General features: G+C 46.0%; 2 protein-coding genes and 1 pseudogene across 4 annotated transcripts in view; 2 read left to right on the top strand and 1 right to left on the bottom strand.

The window, feature by feature from the left end:
* The window catches only part of LOC144673274 (uncharacterized), a 159,666-nt pseudogene extending 140,502 nt beyond the window's left edge, over positions 1-19,164 (bottom strand). Inside the window, exons 1-3 of the transcript XR_013574279.1 lie at positions 19,151-19,164; positions 17,216-17,993; positions 14,519-15,332 (exon numbers count right to left, since the gene is read on the bottom strand). The product of XR_013574279.1 is annotated as an uncharacterized LOC144673274 (transcript). The remainder of the gene's footprint in view (positions 1-14,518; positions 15,333-17,215; positions 17,994-19,150) is intronic.
* On the top strand, positions 664-8,092 carry LOC144673282 (uncharacterized). Of its 2 annotated transcripts, XM_078535199.1 has the most exons (3): positions 664-983; positions 1,403-1,601; positions 7,258-8,092. In XM_078535199.1, the coding sequence occupies exon 3, from the start codon at positions 7,367-7,369 to the stop codon at positions 7,982-7,984; it is 618 nt and encodes a 205-aa protein (XP_078391325.1). In that variant the 5' UTR covers positions 664-983; positions 1,403-1,601; positions 7,258-7,366; the 3' UTR covers positions 7,985-8,092. The 2 variants fall into 2 exon arrangements, with proteins under 2 accessions (XP_078391325.1, XP_078391324.1); XM_078535198.1 differs by lacking the exons at positions 664-983; positions 1,403-1,601 and adding an exon at positions 6,026-6,133.
* Positions 19,165-19,947: 783 nt separating the features above from the next.
* LOC144673273 (uncharacterized) lies at positions 19,948-23,118 on the top strand. Its single transcript, XM_078535189.1, has 2 exons — positions 19,948-20,103; positions 21,134-23,118. Exons 1-2 carry the CDS (start codon positions 19,948-19,950, stop codon positions 22,301-22,303), a joined length of 1,326 nt encoding a protein of 441 aa, XP_078391315.1. The 3' UTR covers positions 22,304-23,118.
* The last annotated feature ends 2,984 nt before the right edge of the window (positions 23,119-26,102 follow it).

Raw genomic sequence — 26,102 nt, 5'->3', positions numbered from 1 at the left:
AGAGAACCAGCTACACAGCCTGAAAAAACACCATCCAATTCACAGTGTCGGGGTGCAGGGGTAAACTGTACACGTGTTTGTTGTGTGTGAACAAGGCTTCATCTTGTCATCCAACCTGGGGAGACACAAGGAAACCACACCACAGAGAAACCATGGAAATGTTGGGACTGTGGGAGGGGATTCAGAACTCCGTCTGTGATGGAAATTCATCGACACAGTCACACTGGGGAGAGGTCATCCGAATATGGGAAGGGATTCACTCCACTATCCCACCTCACTGCATACCAACGTGTTCACTCAGATAAGAGAGTTTTTAACTGTTCCAATTGTGAGAGGAGCTTTAAAAGCAAAATTAATCTGCTGACTCACCAGCGAGTTCATACTGGGGAGGGGCCATTCATCTGCCCTTAGTGTGGGAAGGGATTCACTCAACTAACCCACCTCACCTCACACCAACATGTTCACTCTGACACAAGGCTTTTTAGATGTTCCAACTGTGAGAAGAGCTTTAAAAGCAAAATAGATCTGCTGACTCACCAGCGCATTCACAATGCTCCAAGTGTGGGGGGGATTCACTCTGTCCTCCAGCCTGCTGACACACCAGTGAGTTCACACGAGGGAGAGGCCATTCATCTGCTCTGGGTATGAAAAGGGATTAAGACAGAAATATGGTGGAGGGCCCGTGCAGTTTGGTTGTTGTGTGATTTGATTTTAATAAGTTATCTCTTGGCCCTAATGGCTCCAATTTAAATCGGAAGACGAAATAAAGCATGATTTTCAACAGCGATGTCTTTCAATGGCGGGGCGTTTACCCAGCATTCTCCGCGGAGAAGAATGTGACCTATCCAGACCACAGCCGCTTTCTGCGCAGGTGTATTGCTGGGCTGTAACCGGAGCCTGCGCAGTGCGGTCACTGACTGGGGCATGCGCAGTGCGGGTTGTGCCTGGAGTTAGGCGGAGAAGGGAGAAACAATCGCGTGAGGGTGAGTTATGGAGCCAGTGGGTGGGTGGAGAGGATTAGAGCCAGCGGAGTGGACGGGGAGGCTTCATAAACACCCGGTGGAGGCCTCAAATCCCGACTAAAAACCTACCGATCCTATTTACACGGGACGGGGCGCGAGAGCTCGTGAACTCCTTTGGGTTAGAGGTCCGGCTGAACGGCCGCCATCTTGAGCGGGGTCAATGTGCAGCAGGGCGCATGCGCGGACATCCCTGTCCCTGTCAGCAGGAGGAGAGAATGTTGTGATTTTCTATCCTGGACTGACAGGGGTGGGCTTTGGAAAGTCCTTTTACAGGGGGTTAGAAGGGGAGGATTTACACACAGCAAATTCCAACCAAGAGAAATGTTTCTCTCTTCAATTTCTATCCTGGAATTACAGTGATGGTTTCCATAAACATACAGGTTACTGGAAGTGGAAGATTGACAGACGGGAAACTCAAATCAAGCATCACATCAAGATCTGACAGACTCACCCGATTCATCAGGACCTGAATATCATCGCCCTTTGAATGTGGAAAGGAAAATGATTGTCTCAACTGTCTGTGGGAGAAGATTTCAGGTATCAGTGTGACTGGAAAAGCACCGAGACACACAAACCCTGGTCAGAGCACACATCAGTCGTCTCAATTTCTCTGCTCCTCTCACCCACTCTAACCTGTCTTTCTCTGAACTTGCCGCACTCCTTCTCTCATGTCCAACCCTGATGTTGTCAGCAAACCTGCTGACAAGGGTGGTGCTGTTGTTGTCTGGTGCACTGAACTCTACCTCGCAGAGGCTCAGCGTCAACTCGCAGACACTTCCTCCTACCTCCCCCTGGACCATGACCCCACCACTGAACATCAAGCCATTGTTTCCAGGACTGTTACTGACCTCATCTCCTCTGGAGATCTTCCTTCCACAGCTTCCAACCTCATAGTTTCCCAACCTCGGACAGCCCGCTTCTACCTCCTATCCAAAATCCACAAACAGGACTGTCCCAGCAGACCGATCGTGTCAGCCTGTTCCTGCCCCATGGAACTCATTTCTTGCTATCTTGACTGCATTCTCTCTCCCCTTGTCCAGTCCATTCCCACCTACATCCGCGATTCCTCTGACACCCTACATCATATCAACAATTTCCAGTTCCCTGGCTCCAACCGCCTCCTCTTCACCATGGACGTCCAATCCCTCTACACCTCCATCCCCCACCAGGATGGTCTGAGGGCTCTCCACTTCTCCCTCGAACAGAGGCCCGAACAATCCCCATCCACCACTACTCTCCTCCATCTGGCTGAACTTGTTCCCTCACTGAACAATTTCTCCTTAAACTCTTCTCTCTTCCTCCAAATAAAAGGTGTGGCTATGGGTACCCACATGGGCCCCAGTTATGCCTGTCTCTTTATGGGGTATGTGGAACATTCCTTGTTCCAGTCCTACTCCGGCCCCCTCCCACAACTCTTTCTCTGGTACATCGATGACTGCTTTGCTGCTGCTTCATGCTCTCGTCTGGACCTGGAAAAATTTATTAATTTTGCTTCCAATTTCCACCCCTCTATCATTTTCACATGGTTGATCTCTGACACTTCCCTTCCCTTCCTTGACCTCTCTGTCTCAATTTCTGGTGATAGACTGTCCACCAATATCCATTACAAGCCTACCGACTCCCACAGCTACCTTGACTACAGCTCCTGACACCCTGCTTCCTATAAGGACTCCATCCTATTCTCTCAGTTCCTTTGCCTCCGTCGCATCTGTTCTGATGATGCCACTTTCAAAAACAGTTCCTCTGACATGTCTTCCTTCTTCCTTAACCGAGGTTTTCCACCCATGGTGGTTGAAAGGGCCCTCAACCGTGTCCGGCCCATCTCCCGCGCATCCACCCTCACGCCTTCTCCTCCCTCCCAGAACCATGATAGTGTCCCCTTTGTCCTCACTTATCACCCCACCAGCCTCCTCATTCAAAGGATCATCCTCCGCCATTTCCGCCAACTCCAGCATGATGCCACCACCAAACACATCTTCCCTTCACCCCCCCGGCGGCATTCTGCAGGGATCGTTCCCTCTGTGACACCCTGGTCCACTCCTCCATCACCCCCTACACCTCAACCCCCTCCCACGGCACCTTCCCATGCAACCGCAGAAGGTGCAACACCTGCCCCTTTACTTCCCCTCTCCTCACCGTCCAAGGGCCCAAGCACTCCTTTCAAGTGAAGCAGCATTTCACTTGCACTTACCTCAATTTAGTCTAGTGCATTCGCTGCTCCCAATGCGGTTTCCTCTACATTGGAGAGACCAAACACAGACTGGGTGACCTCTTTGCGGAACACCTTCGGTCTGTCTGTAAGCATGACCCAGACCTCCCTGTCGCTTGCCATTTCAACACTCCACCCTGCTCTCATGCCCACATGTCCGTCCTTGGCCTGCTGCATTGTTCCAGTTAAGCTCAACGCAAACTGGAGGAACAGCACCTCTTCTTCCGACTAGGCACTTTACAGCCTTCCAGACTGAATATTGAGTTCAACAACTTAAGATTATGAACACTCTCCTCCATCCCCACCCCCTTTCCAATCCCCCTTTTTTCCAATAATTTATATAGATTTTCCTTTTCCCACCTATTTCCATTATTTTTAAATGTATTTCCATCCATTGTTTTATCTCTACTTTTTAGCCTATTTCGATCCCTTCCCCCCACCCCACCCCCACTAGGGCTATCTGTACCTTGCTTGTCCTGCTTTCTACCCTTAATGTCACCTATTAGCACATTTCTTAGCTAATATCACCACCGTCAACACCTCTTTGTCCTTTTGTCTATGACATCTTTTGGCAATCTCCACCTATCAGTGGCCCTCTATTCAGCTCTACCTGTCCCATTCCCACCCCTTAAACCAACTTATATTTCACCTCTCTTCTATTTTTCCTTAGTTCTGTTGAAGAGTCATACGGACTCAAAACGTTAACTGTGTTCCTCTCCGCAGATGCTGCCAGTCCTGCTGAGTTTTTCCAGGTATTTTTATTTTTGTTTTTGTCCTGGAGAACTGCGTTCAGTTCTGGGCAACAAACACCAGGAAGGATAGAATGGCCTTAGAGGGAGTGTAGCACAGATTTATCTGAGTGATCTGAGCACCAAGGGTTAAGTTACAGAATGAGATTACATAAAAGAGTCACAGAGTCATTATGACACAGAGGAGGCCATTAGACCCATTGAGTCCATGCCAGCTATGTAGAGCAATCCAATCAGTCCCTTTCCCCTGCTCTATCCCTGTATCCTTGCAAGTTTATTTCCCTCATGCTTCTGTCCAATTTCCTTTTGAAATCATTCATCATGTCCATTTCCACCCCTTCGTAGGCAGTAAGCTCCAGGTCATTCCCACTCACTGTGTAAAAATATTCTTCCTCACATATCCCATACCTTTTAACCAAAACCTTAAATCTCTGTCCTTGAGTCCTTGTATGATCAGCTGATGAGAACAGCTTTTCTTTGTCCACCTTATCTAAACCTGCCACAACCTTGTACACCTCTATCAATCTCCCCTCAGCCTCCTTTGCAGGAACCATTCTGGTAAATCTCCTCTGCACCTTCTCAAGGACCTTCACATCCTTCCTGAAGTGAGGTGACCAGAACTGGATGCAATTCTCAAATTGTGGCCTAACCAGAGCTTTATAAAAATTCAGCATAACTTCCCTGTTTTTGCTCTCAAAACCACCACTTATGAAGCTCAAGATCCAATCTGCTGTGCTAACCACTCTCGTAATACATTCTGTCACCTTCAGAGATCAAAGCCATGAACACCCAGGTCCCTCTGTCCCTGCACACTCTTTAGAGCTGCGCCATGAATTATATCTTCCCTCTCCCTATCCCTCCTGCTAAAATACATCACCTCACTGTGAGGGCTGTAATCCCTGGAATTTAGAAGATTAAGACCTGATTTGATCAAAGTTTTCGGGATATTAATTGGAACTGACAGGGTAGATAGGATGAGTGGGCGGAGTCTACACACAGAATCAGGTTCCAGCATCGTTTCAGGGAGAGAGTTCCAGATCCTGACAACTCTCTGTTGGTGCACTTCCCTGTTTTTGTACTCAGTGCCTCTATATCTGATGCCCAAGACCCCATATGCTTCACTGACTACCCCTCAATCTGCCCTGCCATAAGAAATCGATCCCACAAATGGTTTAATCATCACCCGTACTCACAAAGCCTATATGATGATACAAGATGTAAAATAGTTCCTGAACACCACACACCCATCCCCAAGGTTATGTCATCCCATCTACAAGGACCTTGATGTTCAGATGATAAGGGAATTATCCAGGGATTTCATAAGTCAGAATGCAGGAAGAGAGATGGGTGGACTATGACCACCCAGTAGCCAAGACCCCGGTGTTAAGGCAGTTTTGGGAAAACACCACGATCGTCCCTGTGATAGTGACACCAGTAAAAAGGGTGGAGGGAAGAGAGGGATCAGTGACTGGGCTGGAATAGGGGCCACGGCTGGCACGGCCGCTGGGAAGCACTTAGACATGGAGAATATGTGGGAACAGGACGAGGCTGTGAGGCAGCAATGGACAGGAATCTTCAGTAAAAGAAATAAAAGGCAGAGAGATGAAATCCTGGAACAACAAGAAGGAGTGAAATCCAGAAAAGAGATGGTGAACGGACTCACCGAGAGAAAGGGAACGGTCAGTGAGATCATTCAGCAGAATAAGATTGAGGTGAAAGGTCAGAACATGTCGAAAGCTGTTCCCTGTGTGATGTGAGGAGGGTTTTTATTGGATCAGGTACAACAAGGCCAGGAGGACATTGAAAAACAATAGAGAGCCCAACAATAGAGAGCCCAAAGGGTCTGGAGGGGGAGGGTTAATAAACCCAGGGAGTCACAGGACCAGGAGGACTTAGGAAAACAATCGAGAGCCCAAAGGGTCGGGAAGGGGTGTGTTAATAAACTCAGGGAATCACAGGCTGCACAAACTTCAAATGTGAGCCCAGACCCATTGTAAAGCACTGAACAAATAAATCCTGGATTTTACTGAGCCTCTTTTCTGTGTCCCAGCTCCTGGAAATACTGACTGGAAAGGGACCGGAATATCAGGAGGCTTCACACCGCTGGCTGCTCGTGAGGAAGTGATCTCCGATCAGATTAATGTGCTTCTGCTGTGAGTATTTAATAAAGTGTCTGAACCTCTCATTGTGCTTCCTGTCCAATATCCCCCTCATCCATGGATCTTCCATTTTACCAACTGGGAAAATAATTGCCTGTCCACTAATTGGTCTTGATGGCAGCTGGTTTACCCAGAGTGCTCCATGTGTCAGAAAATCCCCCACCAATGAGAACAGGCACCCAGAGTGCCAGCGTGGGGGCCGGGCTGTGCTAGGAGCATGCTCAGTGCGGCTGGTGGAGACGGACTAGGGTGGAACAGGCAGCTCAGGAGGCTGGAGGAGATTGTGGACGCAAGGGAGGAATTGGAGCCGGGGGTGGGTCACGATTAGATGATCGCAGATAATTCTGGAGGGTTGTAGGGCTGGAGATCCCCACAATGTCGGTCAGCGAGCACAGGGGTGATGGTGAACAAGACTTGCTGCGAGTAAGAACACGAGCAGCTGAGTTTTGGGTGACCTCCAGTTTCCCTGGAGTTGCATCTGGGAGGCCAAAAAGTTGCACATTCGAATAGTCCAGTTTAGAGGGAACAAAGGAATGGATGAGTTTCAGCAGCAGATGAACTGATGCAGGGGCACAGCTGGGCGATGTTACTGAGGTGGAAATGGGTGGTTTTAGTGATTTGTAGTCAGAAACTCAGCTTGGGCTGAAATATGACAACAAGATTGTGAACAGCCTAGTTCAGCCTTAGAGAACTGCAAGAGGGATGGAGCTGGTGTCTGGGGAGTGGATTTTGTAGTAGGAACTGAAGATAATGGCTTCCCTCTTTCCAATATTTCAATGGAGGAAATTTCTGCTCATCCAGTACTGGATGTCCAACAAGTCAGGAGAGTGTGCAAGTTGGAGGGGAACTTGGAAGTGATGGTGTTCACATACACCCTCTACCCTGCTCCTTCTCGGTAGGGGAGGCTGAAGGTTTGGCAGATTCTGTCAAAGTTCTGGTTGACTTGAAGATGCATTAAATGCTCCTTCACCTTTCATGAAACAGCTTTTCATGGTCACTCTTTCCTATTGTCAGCCCCACAAATTACCAGATTGATTCAGCTCAATTTCACAACCTGCCTTTGTGTTTTTGTGGGTTCTCTCTCACTCCCTTTTTTATGATCTACATCAGTTTCACAGGGTTTAGAAGGGGAGGATTTGCAGTTGGGAAACTGGAAACCAAACATCACATCAGAATCTGACGCAGTCACGCAATTTATCGTAACCTGGATATCATCGGATTTTGAACATGGAAGGAGAAAGCACCGTCCGCAGTGGAGAGAAACTGTACATGTGCTCTGTGTGTGGACGAGGTTTCAGCCAATCGTCTTGTCTGTCAGAACATAAATGCATTCACAACAGGGAGAAGCCGTGGAAATGTGGGGACTGTGGGAAGGGATTCAGATGCCCGTCTGACCTGGAAAAGCATCGGCGCATTCACACTGGGGAAAGACCATTCACCTGCTCCACGTGTGGGAAGGGATTCACTATTTTAACCCACCTGCTGGCACACCAGAGAGTTCACAGTGAAGAGAGACCTTTTGGATGCCTAGACTGTGGGAAGTGCTATAAAAGTTTTGGGGAACTGATGTCCCATCAACGTGTTCACACTGACGAGAGACCGTACAGATGCTCCCACTGTGGGACTGGGTTCAGGCGATCATCTCAACTCATTGTACACCAGCGAATTCACACTGGGGAGAGACCATTCACTTGCTCTGAGTGTGGGAAGGGATTCACTCAATCATCCAACCTGCTGACACACCAGCGGGTTCACACTGGGGAGAGGCCGTTCACCTGCCCCAAGTGTGGGAAGGGATTCACCACCTCATCCAGTCTCCTAAGACACCAGCGAGTTCACAAATAATTACCAGGATTGAAGGATGTTCATTGGGGTCTGTTTTTACTGATGTTAATATTCTCCAGTCCAGTTATAGGGGCTAATATTCTGGCTAAAAGTCAAATAAATCAGTTTTGTGTTAAACACAGTATTTTGAATCTTTTTAATATCTCTAACATAAGTTAGTTCCTTTTGAAGGGCTCTGCCTCTCCCCTGTCTCCTCCATCCTCACCTCCAACAACAAGTGTGAGGAGCTCATGGATCTTCTCTATCACCAAGATTGAGACAATCCAATTAGCTGCCTCTGCTGATTCTCTCCCTTCCACTAGTCTACAAGGCCAAACTGCCTCTAAAGTTCCCCCTTGTCCCAGCCGTGCACTCTCATCTTTCTCTACTTTCTCTACAATCTCCTCTCATGTCCTCTGAGGTCTCATCCTGTCCATGAGATCCACCTGGTCTATCGATCCTGTTCCCACTGAACTGTTGATCAATCAACTTCCCCATATTAACTGAGTTTGTTAACAGTTCTCTCTCTTCAGGCACTGTCTCTCACTCCTTCAAAAAACAAACACACGACCCCATCATCCTTGCAAATTACTTCCCAATCTCCAACCTCCCTTTCCTCTCCAAAGTCCGAGAACATTTTTTCGCCTCCCATATCTGTATCCATGATTCCTCCTCCAATCAGATTTCTGCCCTGCCACAGTACTGAAACAGCTCTTACCAAATTTACAAATGATGAAGAACTCACCTCCTGACTCCACAAAGCCTGTCCACCATCTACAAGTACAAGTCAGGAGTGTGTTGGAATACTCCCCACTTGCCTGGATGAGTGCAGCTCCCACAACACTCAAGAAGCTGGACACCATCCAGGACAAAGCGGCCCACTTGATTGGCACCACATCCACAGACATTCACTCCCTCCCCCACTGATGTACGATAGCAGCTGTGTGTACCATTGGCAAGATGCACTGCAGGAATTCACCAAGGCTCCTTAGACAGCACCTTCCAACCCACGACTACTACCACCGAGAAGGACAAGGGCAGCAGACACATGGGAACACCACCACCTGAAACTTCTCCAAGTCACTCACCATCCTGACTTGGAAATATATCACCGTTCCTTCACTGTCACTGGGTCAAAATCCTGGAATTCCCTCACTAACAGCACTGCAGGTGTACCTACACCACATGGACTGCAGTGGTTCAAGAAGGCAGCTCACCACCACCTTCTCCAGGGCAACTAGGGATGGGCAATAAATTCTGGCCCAGCCAGCGAAGCCCACATCCCATGAATGAATAAAAAAAACATCCGATGTGGCTGTGACAAGGATAAACTCTCCCTCTCGACCTGTCTGCAGCCTTTGACAAGGTTGACCACATCATTCTGTTCCATCACCTCTCCACTGTCATCCAGCTGGGTGGGGCTGCTCTCTCCTGGTTCTGTTCTTCTCTATGTGATCAGAGTCAGAGAATCACTGGTAATCTCTTCCCTTCCCACTCCCACAGATACTTCTGGTGTCCCCAAAAGATCCTCTTATTTCTCATTAACATACTCCACACAACGACATTAACTGAAAACATTTTGTGTGTCTCAACAATTTTCCAGTCACAGTGATGATTTAAATCTTTCCCATAAACAGGACAAACATTTATCCCTCCATAACCAGAGGCCAATTATGCATGAATTCTCTGGAGAAGTGTCATACCGACTCAAAACGTTATCTCTGTTTCTCTGTCCACAGATACTGCCAGGCCTACTGAGCTTTTCCAGCATTTTCTGTTTTTATTTCAGATTTCCGGTATTCACAGTATTTTGCTTTAATCATACATGAATTCAGTGATTCCTCAAGATCTTGTCGAGATTTCTGGATTGCGTTTCCCATCTGCAAATACTCATCAAAAGCCATCACTGTCCAAACAGGATAGAAATCCACAGCAGATAATTCTAGTTTCTATGAAAGATTTTTCCCTTTCATTCCCACAAATCTATAAATCCCTGTCCCACAAACTCCTCTTCCTCTCCTCTCATTGTTCCAGATTCAGTGTCCATTCTCCTACTTATTCTTTTCTCCTCTCCAGATTCCCTCTCCTCCTGTCCTTAAGCTGGTGACTCAGGCTGTGGATCAATCCCACTCCTTCACTCTAATTTTACCAGATAATGCAGCTCACAACAACAAACCATCTTTAATGACTTTATTAGTAATTTTCAATATTTGGAAACATTCACATTTTCCCAATTGTGCAGAACAGGAAGTCCAGTGGTCAGTTCAGAGCTTCCTTCTCCCGAGATCTGTTCCGACAAGCTGTGTCTGTCTGAGTTACATTGATACAGACTCACTCACTCAGAAAATGATCAGGTCTGACTGAACTATAACAACAAATGCAACAACTTATATTTATATCGAGGTTTTAACATGATAAAATGTCCCATAGAGTTTCACAGGAGCATAAGGACATATTAGGTCAGATGACCAAAGCTTGGTCAAAGAGGTCAGTTATAAAGAGTGTCTTAAAGGAGGAAAGTGAAGTAGAAAGGTGGAGAGGTTTAGGGAGGAAATTCCAGAGCTTAGGGTCAAGGCAGCTGAAGGCATGGCCACTAATGGTGGGGACATTAAAACCGGGGATGAAGGACATCTGGTAATGGTGCTCCATGTATGTGGGCCCGATAGCCCAGGCTCATGGCCCAAATCTGAACTTTGGGACATAGTTTGGCCACCCCTGGTCTCAGAGAAAATCAATTCCCCATATGGACACCTTGTAAGATCTTTGTTTATTGATACCATAAAAAGTTCGGACCAGTTGAGTCCTCCTGCGTACTCAGTGGGGATTGACTTTAACAGACTTCAAACTCTCTGGATTTCAGTGTTACAAGAATATGTTTCAGTAGAAATAAAAAATATATAAATCCTGGAAAACTGAAAGAACAAAATGAGGAAATACACAGCGGCTCAATCATTTCAAAGTGATAAATGAATGGTCACTGTTTCAGGTGGGACTCCTTCAGAATGAACACTTCCCACCAGCAGCACCAACACCCCCTCTCCCTCCCTGTTCACTGAACATTCCTTCACACACTCATCCACCCATTGCACATCCAACCAATGGCTCCCAGCCCGGACTGACATTCAGCATGGTATGATTTTGAAAGTTTTCCTCCTCTTTTCAGTCAGGAACAGACTTGGCAGCAGAGCTTAGTTGGGAATCAACTTCATTGAGAAAAAAGTCAGGACAAGTTTATTGAATTTCAAGCAAACTCCAGTGACAAACCCAGGCAGTGCTTTACAGTTTAATGCAGGTTATACCACCCGTGTCGAGAACCAGACAGTTGAGCGCATCAAGGACTTCTCGCAGTGCTGATCTTTGAGCTTTTCCTCTGTCTCTCTCTCTCTCTCAGGGTTTTTATCCTCTGATTCTGGTTCCTCTCCCCCAAACAGCCTTGTCTCGGAGGGTCTCTTTTATCCCATCTGACCAACCCCTCCCTGCTTCTGGTCATATCCATGTGAGCAAAACTAGCTTCACTGAGTCATGTTAGTTTATCGTATTCACAGTTCATGTGCGCAATGCGAGTTTCACTGAGTCACATTAGTTTATCGTTTTCAAAGTTCACATAAACAATACTAACCACTTAAATCATGTAAAAATGTTCTGCTTATTCCTCATTGTTCTGTTTTCCACTTATCTCAAAGCTGCTAAATCCTGTTGTCATTTATTTCACTGATGTCATGTATTAACTTACATAAACAGCTTCAAGGCATTTTTTAACTTTACTTGCACTGAGCTTTTTAAAATTTGACATAACTTCCTAGGATCCCTCGAACTTGGCATCTTTTCTATACCATGTCCTATTTCCTACCTTTGCCCACTGCACTATTCTATAAAGGAGAGTTTCAGATGAAGTTAGATGTTAGATTCTAATTATCAAAAGTTAAATGTTAACATTTTTTAATTCATTCATGGGAGGTGGGCCTTGCTGGATAGGCTGATATTTATTGCCCATTCCTAATTGCCATAGAGGAGGTGGTGCTGAGTTGCCTTCTTTAACTACTGCAGTCCCTGTGGTGTGGTACACACACAGTGCTGTTAGGGAGGGAGTTCCACGACCTTCACCTAGTGACAGTGAAGGAACAGCGATATATTTCCAAGTCAGGATGATGAGTGGTTTCGAGGGGAACTTCCAGGTTGTCCACAGCCCTTGTCCTCCTCGATGGTAGTGGTCATGGGCTTGGAATGTGCTGTCTAAGGAATATTGGTGAGTTCCTGCAGTGCATCTTGTAAATGGTACACACTGCTGCCACTGTGTGTTGGTGGTGGAGGGAGTGAATGTTTGTGGACGGGGTGCCAATCAATGGGGTGTCAATTTGGATGGTGTCGAGCTTCTTGAGTGTTGCGGGAGCTGCACTCATCCAGGCAAGTGGAGAGTATTCCATCACATTCCTGACCTGTGCCTTGTAAATGGTGCACAGGTTTTGGGGAGTCAGGAGGCGAGTTACTTACCACAGGATTCCTAGCCTCTGACCTGCTCTTGTAGCCACAGTATTTACTGGCTAGTCCAGCTCAGTTCCTGGTCAATCATAACTCCCCGAATGTTGATAATGGGGGAATTCAGTGACTGTGATGCCATTGAATGTCAAGGGGGCGATAGTTAGATTTTCTCATGTTGGAGGTGGTCATTGCCTGGCACTTGTGTGGCACAAATGTTACTTGCCACCCCAAGCCTGGATGTTGTCCAGGTCTTGCTGCATTTGGACAGGGACTGCTTCAGTATCTGAGGAGTCGCGAATGTTGCTAACCACTGTGCAATCAACTGTGAACATCCCTACTTCTGATCTTATGATGGAAGGAAGACCACTGATGAAGCAGCTAAAGATGGTTGGGCCTAGGACACTACCCTGAGGAACTCCTGTAGTGATGTCCTGGAACTCAATGATTGACCTCCAACAACCACAACCATCTTCCTTTGTGCTAGGTATGACTCCAACCAGTGGAGGGCTTTCCCCTGATTCCCATTAACTCCAGTTTTTCTCGGGCTCCTTGATACCACACTCGGTCAAATGCTGCCTTGATATCGAGGGCAGTCACTCTCACTTCACCTCTAGATTTCAGCTCTTTTGTCCATGTTTGAACCAAGGCTGTAGTGAGGTCAGGAGCTGAGTGGCCCTGGTGGAACCTAAACTGGACGTCAATGAGCAGGTTATTACTAAGCAAGTGCCGCTTGATAGCACTGTCAATGACCCCTTCCATCACTTTACTGATGATTGAGAGTCGACTGATGGGCCAGTAATTGGCTGGGTTGGATTTGTCCTGCTTTTTGTGTACAGGACATACCTGGGCAATTTTCCACAGAGCTGGGTAGATGCCATGTTGAAGCTGTACTGGAACAGCTTGGAATTATCTTGTTAATAACCTAATAATCTTACAGCATGAATCCAGTGAGAGGGTGAGCTAGTCCTCAGGATGTAAAAACAGACAAGAGCTGGAAGTGGTTCCCATCAATACATTTTCTGTGTTGTTATTTAAATGGAAATTAATATTTTGTCAAATCCCCATGTGCATACCCTTGGTGAATTACAACTTCTCACCCAGATCCTTCCTATTGCTTCTACCCAGTGCATCTGTGTGGTTTCAGCAGAGGGAGAGACAGGCTCCTTTCATCCCTGCTCTCACTGCTGAGAGGCTTGTGGTCTCGACCCTCCGGGTTTCTGAGCCCCTCAGGATCCCGGCAAAGACTGATCCACCTGTATCTGTACAGGGGCAGATTCAGCTGGTGGGAGACGGGGCAGGAGATGGGTCTGCATGTCAAGAGCTGGGGCCATGTCAGGTGCTGCTTGAGATTGGGGGGTGCTTAATGGGTGAGAGGCTGGAAGACTTTGATTGGAGTTCCCACTTCCATGTCTCCTTTCTCCATCATCCCTCTCATGGACCAGAGTCATATCATTCCTTCCAATCTGCTGCAGACCAGCTTGGTGGAAATCAGTGACGTGTTGTCAGGTCACGGATACAGTGTCTGTCATCCTGTTTAAGGCAGCAGACATCTCATGCACGGCCATGGTCATGACCTACATGGACCCATTTCAGAGCCGTGCTTGAAGCTCCATGGAGGCAGCCACTCTCTCCATGACAGATAGTCTCTGGAACCTTCTCCAGCCAAATGACCCTCTGAGCTCCCTGCGCTCTTCCCATTCTGACCCCTTCCTCACACACCCACCTACATCACTCCACCATTGGAGGCCATGCTTTCAGATCCTGCGGTCCCACGCTCTGGAATTCCCTCCCTAAACTGCCTCTTCTCCTTTAATACACTTATTAAAATCCATCTCTTTGACCAAGCTTTTGATCATCTGTGAAGTACTTTGGGATGTTTTACTATGTTAAAGGTTCTAGATAAATGCTAGTTGTTGTTGCCATTGCCTTATATTTGTAGCCTCAGGAAAGTCACACAAACATTTTAAATCCTTGTACCATAACTACCACAGTCATTTCTTAGTCTGGAAGCTTAAACCTGCCGTTTCACTTTCAGTCAGGAGCAGGTCACAGTTTTACACCAATCTCTGATTTGACAGCACATTTCCAGCATTCACCATTGCTCTTCCTGACTCTAAACCCAGTTGTAAAGGAGCCTTCTGTTCCTGTCCAGGAGCTCTGAACCATGGGAGAGCGCAGCTGGGGCACATTTCTTACACACCTCAGTCCTGGATGTGATTAACAGCAGTGAAAACAGCTGAATCCAACTCCTACAGTCATTCATGAACTTGCTGGTGTTTCAGCAGGTTAGATGGTTGAGTGAATCCCTTCCCACAGTCAGAGCAGGTGAACAGCATCTCCTCAGTGTGAACTCGCTGGTGTGTCAACAGATTACCGAACCTACTGAATCCCTTCCCACACACAGAGCAGGTGAATGGCCTCTCCCCAGTGTGAGTTCGCTGGTGTGTCAGCAGGTTAACTGACTGAGTGAATCCCTTCCCACACACACAGCAGGTAAAATGCCTCTCCCCAGTGTGAATGCGTTCATGTGTCTGCAGGTGTTGTGACCGAGTGAATCCCTTCCCACAATCTGAGCAGGTAAATGGTGTCTCCCTTGTGTGGGTGCGTCGATGTCTCTGCAAGTGCCATGAGTCAGTGAATCCTTTGCCACACTCGGAGCAGGTCAATGGCCTCTCCCCGGTGTGACTGCGTTGATGAATTTCCAGCTCAGACGGGGTTCTGAATCCTTCCCGCAGTCCCCGCGTTTCCAGGGTTTCTCCATGGTGTAAGTGTCTTTGTGTCGCTCCAGCTTGGACGATCTGTTGAAACCTGATCCACACAGAACACGTGCACGGTATCTCTCTTCTGTGAACGATGTGATTTTCTTTTCAGGCTGTGTAACTGGCTCAAACTCTTTGCACAGTCAGTGCGCTGGAACACCCTCACTCAGCTGTGTGCGTGTTTCGGTGATTTTCCAACTACACTGATGCTTGAAGCTGTTTCCCACAGATAGAACAGACAGACTTTTCTCCTTCCACATTCAAAGACTGATTATATTCAGGTCTTGATGAATTGAGTGACTGTCAGATCAGGCCATGATGTTCGATTTGAGCTTCCCATCTGTAAATCCGCTCCTTCTAACATCCTGTAAAGGGAGTTTACAAACGTCATCACTATAAGATAAGATAGAAATTCAGAACAGATAGTTCTAGTTTCTATGGAATATTTTTTACTCATAGACGTTTACAGCACAGGAGGCCGCCATTTGGCCCATCGTGTCCTCGCTGGTCAACAAAGATCTGACTACACGAATCACATTTTCCAGCGCTTGGTCCATAGCTCTGGCAACGCAAGTGAATATCTAAATACTTAAATGTTATGAGAGTTTCTGACTCAACCACCCTTTCAGGCAGTGAGTTCCAGACTCCCAACACCATCTGGGTGAAAAAATTTCTCCTTCATTCCCCTCTTAGCCTTCTACCTCTTACCGTACATCATGGTACATCAGTTCCTGGGGAGTTTTATAGCACTTCCCTGGTTATTGAATTCCATTTGCCACTGCTCTGCCCACCTGACGAGTCTAATGATGTCCTCCTGCAGTTTACGGCTATCCTTCTCACTATTTACCGCCCTACCAATTTTCATATCATCCGCAAACTTCTTGATCATACTCCCTACATTTAAGTCCAAATCATTTATGTACACCACAAACAGCAAGGGCCCCAGCACCGAGTCCTGCAGAAACCTACTGGAAACAGACTTCCAGTCACAGAAACATCCCTCTATCATCACTCTCTGCGTCCTGCCTCTCAGCCAATTTTGGATCTAACGTGCCAATTTGCATTGGATCCCATGGTCTCTTACTTTCTTGATCAGTCTGCCATGAGGGACTTTATCAAAAGCCTTGTTAAAGTCCATGTAGACCACATCAAATGCATTAACCTCATCAACATTCCTGGTTACCTCCTCAAAAAATTCGATCAAATTTGTCAAACACGACCTTCCCTTAACAAATCCGAATATCCCTGATTAATCTGTGTCGCTCCAAGTGCAGATATATTCTGTCCTCGCATTTATTGCCCATCCCTAGTTGCCCTTGAGGTGGTGATAACTGAGTGGCTTGCGAGGCCACTTAAAAGCCAACCACATTGCTGCGAGTCTGGAGGAGAGACCAAGTAAGGATAACAGATTTCCTTCCCTAAAGGGCATTACTGAACCAGATGGGTTTTTCCAACAATCGACAATGGTTTCACGGTCATCATTCAACTTTTAATTCCAGATTTTTATTGAATTCAAATTTCACCCTCTGCCGTGGTGGGATTTGAACCCAGGTCCCTGCATTACTCGTCCAGCGACAACACCACTACGCTATTGCCTTCCCTAAATGGACAAAATGAGCTCTGATAGGGAGATAGGAGAGAAACTGGAGAAATATGAGAGTACAGAACTTGGAAAAAAAGGGTCTTTAGAGGCAGTTTGGCCCAATGGACAAGTGGAAGGGAGGGAAGCAGCAGAGGCAGCTGATCGGATTCTCTCAATCTTAGTGACAAAGAAGCTCCATGAGCGCCTCACACTTGTTGGAGGGGAGAGGGAGAGCACTTCAAAAGGAATGAACTTGTGTTACAGACATTAAAAAGACTCGACACAATGTATGTTTAACACAAAGCTGATTTATTTGATTTATATCCAAAATATTCTCCCTTATAACTGGGCTGGAGTTTATGAACATCAGCAACAACTGACCCCAATGAACATGGTTCAGTCCTGGATGTGATTCACAGCAGAATTCAATCATTGCCATTTCTTGTGAACTTGCCGGTGTCTAAGCAGGGTGGATGACTGAGTGAATCTCTTCCCACACTCAGAGCAGGTGAATGGCCTCTCCCCAGTGTGAACTCGCTGGTGTCTTAGCAGGGTGGATGATTGAGTGAATCCCACCCCACATTCAGAGCAGGTGAACAGTTTCTCTCCGCTGTGAGTGCGCTGGTGTGCAGTGAGATGAGATGATCGCCTGAACCCAGTTCCGCAGTGAGAGCACCTGAATGGTCTCTCATCAGTGTGAACACGTTGATGGTACATCAGTTCCTGGGGAGTTTTATAGCACTTCCCACAGTCTGGACATGTGAAAGGTCTCTCGTCAGTGTGAACTCGCTGGTGTGTCAGCAGGTTGGCTGAAAAAATGAACCCCTTCCCACACTCAGAACAGATGAATGGCCTCTCCCGAGTGTGAACCCGCTGATGTGTCAGTAGGTTGGATGACTGCGTGAATTCCTTCCCACAATCGGAGCAGGTGAAGGGCCTCTCACCAGTGTGAGTGCGCTGGTGTGTCAGCAGGGTGGATGACTTACTAAATCCCTTCCCACAGTGGGAGCAGGTGAATGGCATCTCCCCAGTGTGACTGCGTCGATGAATTTCCAGCTCTGATGGGTAATCAAATCCCTTCCCACAGTCACCACATTTCCACGGTTTCTCCCTGTTGTGATGGCATTTATGTTTTGACAGGCCAGATGATTGGTTGAAGCCTCGTCCACACACAGAACACGTGTACAGTTTCTCCCCACTGTGAACCGTGCTTTTTCCAATTCTAACAATTCTCTTAGTGAATTATGAGCAGCGTCAATGGCTGAATGGCCTCCTCCTGTTTCTATTGAAGAACAATATATATTCCAAATACTGTGGGAGTGGGATTGATGGAGAATGATGCAGAGTGAGAAAGACATACATAAAAAGAGAGAAAGTTAGGCTGGCAGAGAGAAGTAATGATCAATTTATTTCCTAAAAAGGCAGGTTTGGCACAGAAAGTGACCATCACAGATGAGTTGAAGAGTTTAAAAGAAGCTCTTGGAAAGCCGAGTATTGAAGACAAATAGAATTTAAAAGACTAAATCTTGGAGCGTTTATCAAAATAATGATGTAAGCTGTGTGGGGCGGTGGTGTATGAACTCTTCTTATTTCTGTGTTACACTTCCCTATTTTCTTACAATTAAATAAAAACAACCAATCAGAAATGGAATGCCTGAGACTGCTTGCTGTCAACAACACATTTCCCTTCTCTAGTCTCAGTATTTGAGACAAGTGTACCTGTTAAACATTTTCTGCTCAGTTTCTCATTTCCACGCAGAACAGTTAAACGAATTGTTTCTGCAGTGCAGTCACTGACAGCTAAATGTCCATTGATCAGTAAAACCATATTCAGTCACAGTGAAATCACTCAGTGGGACAGGATTAAAACACAAACAGCTGGGAATCAGAAATCGAATCAGTTTCAGAAGTTAAAAGGATTTTCTGGACATAAGTTCATGAGAAATAGCAGCAGAATAGTCCATAGAGCCCCTCGAGCCTGCTCCATCATTGAATATGATCATGGCTGATCTTTGGCTTCAACTCCACTTTTCCACCTGTTCCCCATTTATGTTGATTCACCAAGAGACCAAAGATTTGTCTATCTCAGCCTTTAATGTATTCAACAATGGACCATCCACAATCCTCTGGAGTACAGAATTCCAAAGCCTCACAACAGCATGAGTGAAGAAATTTCTCCTCACCTCAGTCCTAAATAATCAGATCCTTGTTCTGAGACTGTGCCCCATGTTTTTGATTCTTCAGCCGGTGAGACAACCTCTCCATGTCTGCCTTGTCAAGCTCCTTAGAATCTTAAATGTTTCAATGAGATCACCTCTCACCTTTTAAACTCCTAAGATTGTAGACCCAATTTACTCAGTCACTCACCATAGGACAACCATTTCACCCCAGGGGCCAATGTCGTGAATCTTCACTCCACTACCTCCAATGTAAGTATAACCTTTCTTAAATGTGGAAGTCAGAACTGCACACAGGGTTGCAGTTGTGGCCTCAGCAAAGCCCTGTATAATTGTAGCAAGACAACTTCCTTCTTGTACTTCAATCCTCTTGCATTAAAGGCCAAATAAGGATGATGAAAGGCAATAAAGGCCAATGCAACAACAAAGGGCAATGGGCACATTCTGACTGGAGAGAGAATGAATGAGAGAATAATATTGCAGAGAGAAAGAATACTTTGCATCTGTCTTTACCAAGGAAGATACTACCAGGCTACGGTGAAATAGGAGGTAATTAAAACAATAGAAGTATTTAAAATTGGTAAGAAGGAGACATTAGGTAGGCTGTCTATGCTTAAAGTTGATAAAGCACCAGGACTGGATGAGTTGCATCCAAGGATAATGAGGGAAGTAAGAGTGGAAAATGTGGGCGCTGGCCATAATTTTCCAATCATACTTAGACTCAGAGGTGGTTCCAGAGGACTGGAGAAATGCAAACATTACAACTTTGTTGAAAAGGGGTAAAGATAAGCCCAGTAACTACAGGCCAGTCAGCTTAACTTCAGTGGTGGGGAAACTCCTAGAAACAATGATTCGGGATAAAATTAATATTCACATCGACAAATATGGGTTAATTAAAGAAAACACAGCAGGAATTTAATCTTATTTATTGGCCGTCCGACCCCAGTGAGAAAACAAAAATAAATCTGTTTACAATTGGGATTCGCTATGGCGGCGATTTTACCCAGCATGCACGGCGGTGAAGAATGTCCCCTATCAACGCTACAGGAGAGCAGTGCGCAGGCGCTGTGCCGCCCAGTGTTGGGAGCATGCGCAGTGTCAGTCATGACCAGGACGGATGTTTGTTTCCCGCATCCACAATGGGTAAAGGGGGGGATGGCGGGGTGGAGGGAGCGAGGGATCCGGCGGGTGGGCGGAGAGGCTCCGGAAACATGTTGTGTAAACCGTGAAGCCCGAATGAGAAGCAACCGACTCTCTGTTTGCACCGAGTGGACCCGAGAAGAAATGTCCCGGTGACAAACCCGGAGCAGGAGGAGAGAATGTTGTGAATTTCTATCCTGGACTGACAGGGGGTTAGAAGGGGGGGATTTACACACAGCAAACTCAAACCAAGAGAAATATCTGTCTCTTTTCAATTTCTATCCTCGACTGACAGGGATGGGCTTTGTAAACAAACAGAAAAATTACAGGTGTTGGGAAAGTTTGGATTGGGGATTTTTTTCTTTAGAAAAAGGAAGCGTGAGCAGTGAGCTGATAGATGTCTTCACAATGATCAACGGGTTGGACGGGGTAGATATGGAGACAATGTTTCCACTTGAAATTTCTTTACTCAGAGAGTGGTGAGAGGATGTGGAACTCACAGAAACCATTGAGGGAAGAAAACTGATAATTTCAACAGGAAACTAGATGAGTATGTGAGAGAAAAGGGATTAGAAAGATAAACTGAAAGGCTGAGATAATTTGCATGGAATGGGAGGAGAAGCATAAAACTAGCAGAATAGTTGGACAGAATGGCCTATTTGTTTATTGCATATTTTGAGTATTTCAAATTAAACTCTTTTTACAGGGCATTCAGAGGGTTTGATTTGCAGATGGGAGATTCAAACCAAACATCACATCAAGATCTGACAGAGACAATTGCTTCACCAGGACCTGAATATCATCGGCCTTTGAATGTGGAAGGAGGAATGTTTGTCTGTGAGAAAAGATTTCAAACATCAATGTGACTGGAAAAGCACGAAGACAGACACACGCCCAAGTGACAGTGTTGCAGTGAATTGACTGTGGAAAGAGTTAACCAGTTACACAGCCTGAAAAAACATCACAGTGAGGGAGAGACTGTACACATATTGTATGTGTGTGGCCTGGGTTCAACTGACCACGCAACCTGGAGAGGCACAAGGACACCCGCTCCACGGGGAAACCGTGGAAATGTGGGGACTGTGGGAAGGGATTCAATTCCCCATCTGAAGTGGAAACTCATCGACGCAGTCACACTGGGGAGAGACCGTTCACCTGCTTTGTGTGTGGGAAGGGATTCACTCAGTCATCCAGCCTCTACACACACCAGCATGTTCATACTGGTGAGAGGCCATTCACCTGCCTTGAATGTGGGAAGGGATTTAATGCTTTATCAAACCTCCGGACTCACCATCGTGCTCATTCTGATGAGAGACCATTTAAATGTTCTGACTGTGAGAAGAGCTTTAAAAGCAGAAAGGATCTACTGACACACCAACGCACTCACACTGGGGAGAGGCCATTCACCTGCTCAGTGTGTGGGAAGGGATTCACTCAGTCATCCCACCTCCTGACACACAAACTTGTTCACACTGACAAGAGACCTTTTGAATGTTGTGACTGTGAGAAGAGCTTTAAAAGCAAAAAGGATTTACTGAACCACGAACGCACTCACACTGGGGAGAGGCCATTTACCTGCTCCGTGTGTAGTAAGAGATTCACTTGTTCATCCCACCTTCTGACACACCAATTTGTTCACACTGATCAGAGACCTTTCCATTGTTCTGACTGTGAGAAGACATTTAAAAGCAAAAAGGATCTTCTGAAACACCAACACACTCACACTGGGGAGAGGTTATTCACCTGCTCTATCTGTGGGAAGGGATTCACTCGGTTAGCCCACCTGGTGAGACACAATCGAGTTCACACTGGGGAGAGGCCATTCACCTGCAGTCAATGTGGGCAGGAATTCATTGATTCATCTGACCTTCTGATACACCAGCGAGTTCATTCTGGGGAGAAACCATACACCTGCCTTGTGTGCGGCAAGAGATTCACTCAGTCATCTCATCTCACTACACACCAACTTGTTCACACTGATCAGAGACCTTTTAAGTGTTCTGACTGTGAGAAGAGATTTAAAAGTAAAAGGAATCTGCTGACACACCAGCGAGTTCACACTGGGGAGAGGCCGTTCACCTGCTCAATGTGTGGGAAGGGGTTCGCTCAGTCAAACAACCTGCTGAGACACCAGCAAGTTCACATGCGACAGCGGGGGTTGGGTTCTGTTGTTATTGCTGCTGTTAATCACATCCAGGACTGAATCATGTCTGGGCGCCTGTTTCCAGTGGGGTTCCACAGTTTGTGGTTTATAACAATGATTTGGACTTACTCATTGCCCCTACATTTAAGAAGTTTACGGATGTTACAATAGTTGCTGGTGTGGCTGAGAATGAGGAAGAAAGCTGTGGACTGCAGGAAGATATCAAAGGACTGGTCAGATGGGCAGAAAAATGGCAAATGGAATTCAATCTGGAGCAGTGTGAGATAATGAATTTGGGAGGGTAAACAAGACAAGGGAATGAACAATATACTTCTCAGCATCATCCCGTTTTGTGGAACAAAGAGACCTTGGAGTGCAGATCCACAGATCCCTGAATGTGGCTGGACAGGTAGATCAGGTGGTCAAAAAGGCATTTGGGACACATTCTTGTCTGAGGACTAGAATGTAAGAGCAGGGAGATTGTGTTAGAATTGTGTGAAACACTAGTTAGAGCGCAGCTAGAGTACTGAGTACAGCTCTGGTCACTGCATTGATCAACTATAAAGTAATCACAGCCTAAAACTAAAGACAAATTGATAATTTAACATATAATTAGAGTCAGTAATTAATCAAATCTAGGGGATAATGATAAAGCTAACTAACCAGGGATTGAAATCGTGAAGAAGTCTGAATTTTTCAGGAAATTAAACTCTGAGGTGTTTAGGTATTCGGAGTTAAGAAAAACATAGAAACTAGGAGCAGGAGTAGGCCATTCGGCCCTTCGAGCCTGCTCTGCCATTCATTATGATCATGACTGATCATCCAACTCAATAGCCTGCTCCTGCTTTCTCCCCATACCCTTTGATCCCTTTCACCCCAAGAGTATATCTAACTCCTTCTTGAAAACATACAATGGTTTGGTCTCAACTACTTTCTGTGGTAACGTATTCCACAGGCTCACCATTCTCTGGGTGAAGAAATTTCTCCTCATCTCAGTCCTAAATGGTCTACCCCGTATGCTCAGACTGTGACCCCTGGTTCTGGACTGACCAACCATTGGGAACATTTATCCTGCATCGACCCTATCTAGTCCTGTTAAAATTTTATAGGTTTCTATGAGATCCCCCCTCATTCTTCTGAACTCCAGCGAATATAATCCCAATCAACTCAAACATTTCTGTTAAGTTCCTATAAAAGTAAGCTGACTTCAACACAATGGAAGAAGCTGATTGGAGATTAGCTGATGAATCCTTAATTATTTTAATCATTAGTTTATTTTGTTTAAGTGAATTAATAATTGGATAAACAAAGGGATGGCAGGGCATCCAAGTCCTGTGAGTTGCGCATCCGGTTCCATGTCGGAAAACCAGGATGCATCCTATGCATTCTATATATCATGCTCCTGGGGCCAAACTCTAGTTCAAATAGGGTTTGAAGACACTTATAGCAGAGCTAGATAGATTCTTGATTAACAAAGAGGTGTAAGGTTATTGGGGGTAGGTGAAAGGTTAAAATCAGATCAGCCAAGATCTTATTGAATGGCGGAGCAGGCTTGAAGGGCCAAGTGGCCTACTCTTGCTCCTAGATCATACATTCGTATGTTTGTACGTATTAAACAATGTGCTGGACGATCACAAAGGGGAATGGTTGAGAGGTGTTTTTGGGACAAGAAGGCTGTTTCCAGTGGAGCCCTGGATGGCTTACTGCAGGATCCCATGCTTTTATGATATAAATCACTGAATTAGACTTTAACATAGGGGCCATGATTAAGATATTGGCAGCTTTGTGGTTAACAGTGAGGAATAAAGCTATAGGCTGCAGAAAGATATCAATAGGCTGATCAGGTGGGCAAAAAAAGTAGCAAATGGAGATCAGCCTGGAGAAGTGTGAGGTAATAAATACATTTGGGGAGGAAAACCAAGGCAAAGGGAAAGAATATTACTGGTATGATGGTGAGAAGTGTAGAGGAACAGAGGGACATTGGAGTGCATGTCTACAGATCCCTGAAGGTGCCAGGAGAGGTAGATAAGGTGTTTAAAAAGGCAGACAGGATACTTTTTGTTATTAACTGAGACATAGAATACAAGAGCAGGAAATATTTCCAGCATTTTCTGTTGATGAAAGATCACATACCTGAAACCCCTTTCTCTCCTCAGATGTTGCCAGAGCTGCTGAGTATTTCTAGCATTTTCTGTTTTTATTCCAAACTCAGGGGGGTTTATACCAAAGCTGTATAAATCACTAGTTAGACCACAGCTAGATTACTGACTAAAGTTCTGGTCACTGCATTACAGGAAGGATGTGTTCACAACAGGGAGGGTACAGAGGAGATTTACAAGGATGTTGACAGGGCTGGAGAATTTTAACTGTGAGGAAAGATTGCATTGGCTGGGGTTGTTTTCTTTGGAACAGAAGAGGCTGAGCGGAGATTTAGCTGAGATGTATAAAATTATGAGGGGCCAGATGGAGTTGATAGGAAGGACCTACTTCCATTAACAGAGATGTCAATGACCAGAGGGCTTAGATTTAAACTAATTAGCAAATGACTAGGAATGGGATGGATTCACTGAATCATCCCACCTCCTGAGACACCAGCCAGTTCACACTGGGGAGAGGCTATTCACCTGCTCTGAGTGCAAGAGGGGATTCACTCAGTTATCGACCCTGCTGAGACACCAGTGAATTCACACTAGGGGAGGCCATTCACCTGCTCTGAGTGTGGGATGGGATTTACTCAGTTATCCACCCTGCTGAGATGCCAGTGGGTCCACAAGTCACTAAAGGAGCTGTATTCTGCTGTTATGCCTGCTGTTAGTCTCATTCAACATTGAACCATATTAATTCTGGTTTTTGCTGATGTTAATAACACCTGTAATAGTCATTTGATAGAACAGGACATAAGTATTGCTGAAAAAAGAGACTGGTCTATGCTTTTCATCTTACACTCATCAGGACACTTCGCAAGAATACGACCATAAGACATAGGAGCAGAAGTAGGCCATTCGGCCCATCGAATCTGCTCCACCATGATGAGATCTTGGCTCATTTGATAATCCTCAACTCCACTTTCTTGCCTTGTCCCCATACCCCTTACTGATTAAAAATCTGTCCAAAGAATACCAATAACAACAAGTTTTACTGTGTGTGAAGAGAGTGCGGATTGGTTGGCAAGTGGCATTGCCATGGAGAATGCACCATTGATGGTGACTGGCAGTTAACTGCCAAGCATTGTTTGAAATTTAAACCAGGCAGCTTGTCCCTGATTGGTCAAGGCATTATCTGAGGAATGAATCAGCCAATGGCTGTCATTTATTTTGTTTAGCTGAGCATACATTGTGCCTTTCTCAGCTAAACAATATAACTGACAGCCATTTGCTGACTCGTTTCTCAGGGCAATGCCTTCACCATTGATTCAACCAACCTGCTGACACACCAGCGAGTTCACACTGAGGAGAGGCCGTTCATCTGCTCCAAGTGTGGGAAGGGATTCACAAAGTCAAACCACCTGCTGAAACATCAGCGAGTTCACTCAGGAGAGAGACCATTCACCTGCTCCGAGTGTGGGAAGGGATTCATTAATTCATCTGACCTGCTGACACACCGAAGAGTTCACACTGGGGAGAGGCCGTTCATCTGCCCCAAGTGTGGAAGGGATTTGCTCAGTCATCCACCCTGCTGATACACGAGCGAGGTCACACTGGGGAGAAACCATTCACCTGCTTCGAGTGTGGGAAGGGATTCACTTGTTCATCCAACTTGATGAGACACCAGCGAGTTCACACTGACAAGAGACCTTTTAAATGCCCGGACTGTGGGAAGTGCTATCAAACTTTAGATAAACTTATGTCCCAAACTTATG

The sequence above is a fragment of the Cetorhinus maximus genome, unplaced genomic scaffold, assembly GCF_964194155.1.
Source record: "Cetorhinus maximus unplaced genomic scaffold, sCetMax3.hap1.1 HAP1_SCAFFOLD_323, whole genome shotgun sequence".
Classification (NCBI taxonomy): Eukaryota; Metazoa; Chordata; class Chondrichthyes; order Lamniformes; family Cetorhinidae; genus Cetorhinus; species Cetorhinus maximus.
Note: the sequence above shows the minus strand (reverse complement) of the source record. Positions and strands in the feature narration are given on the sequence as shown.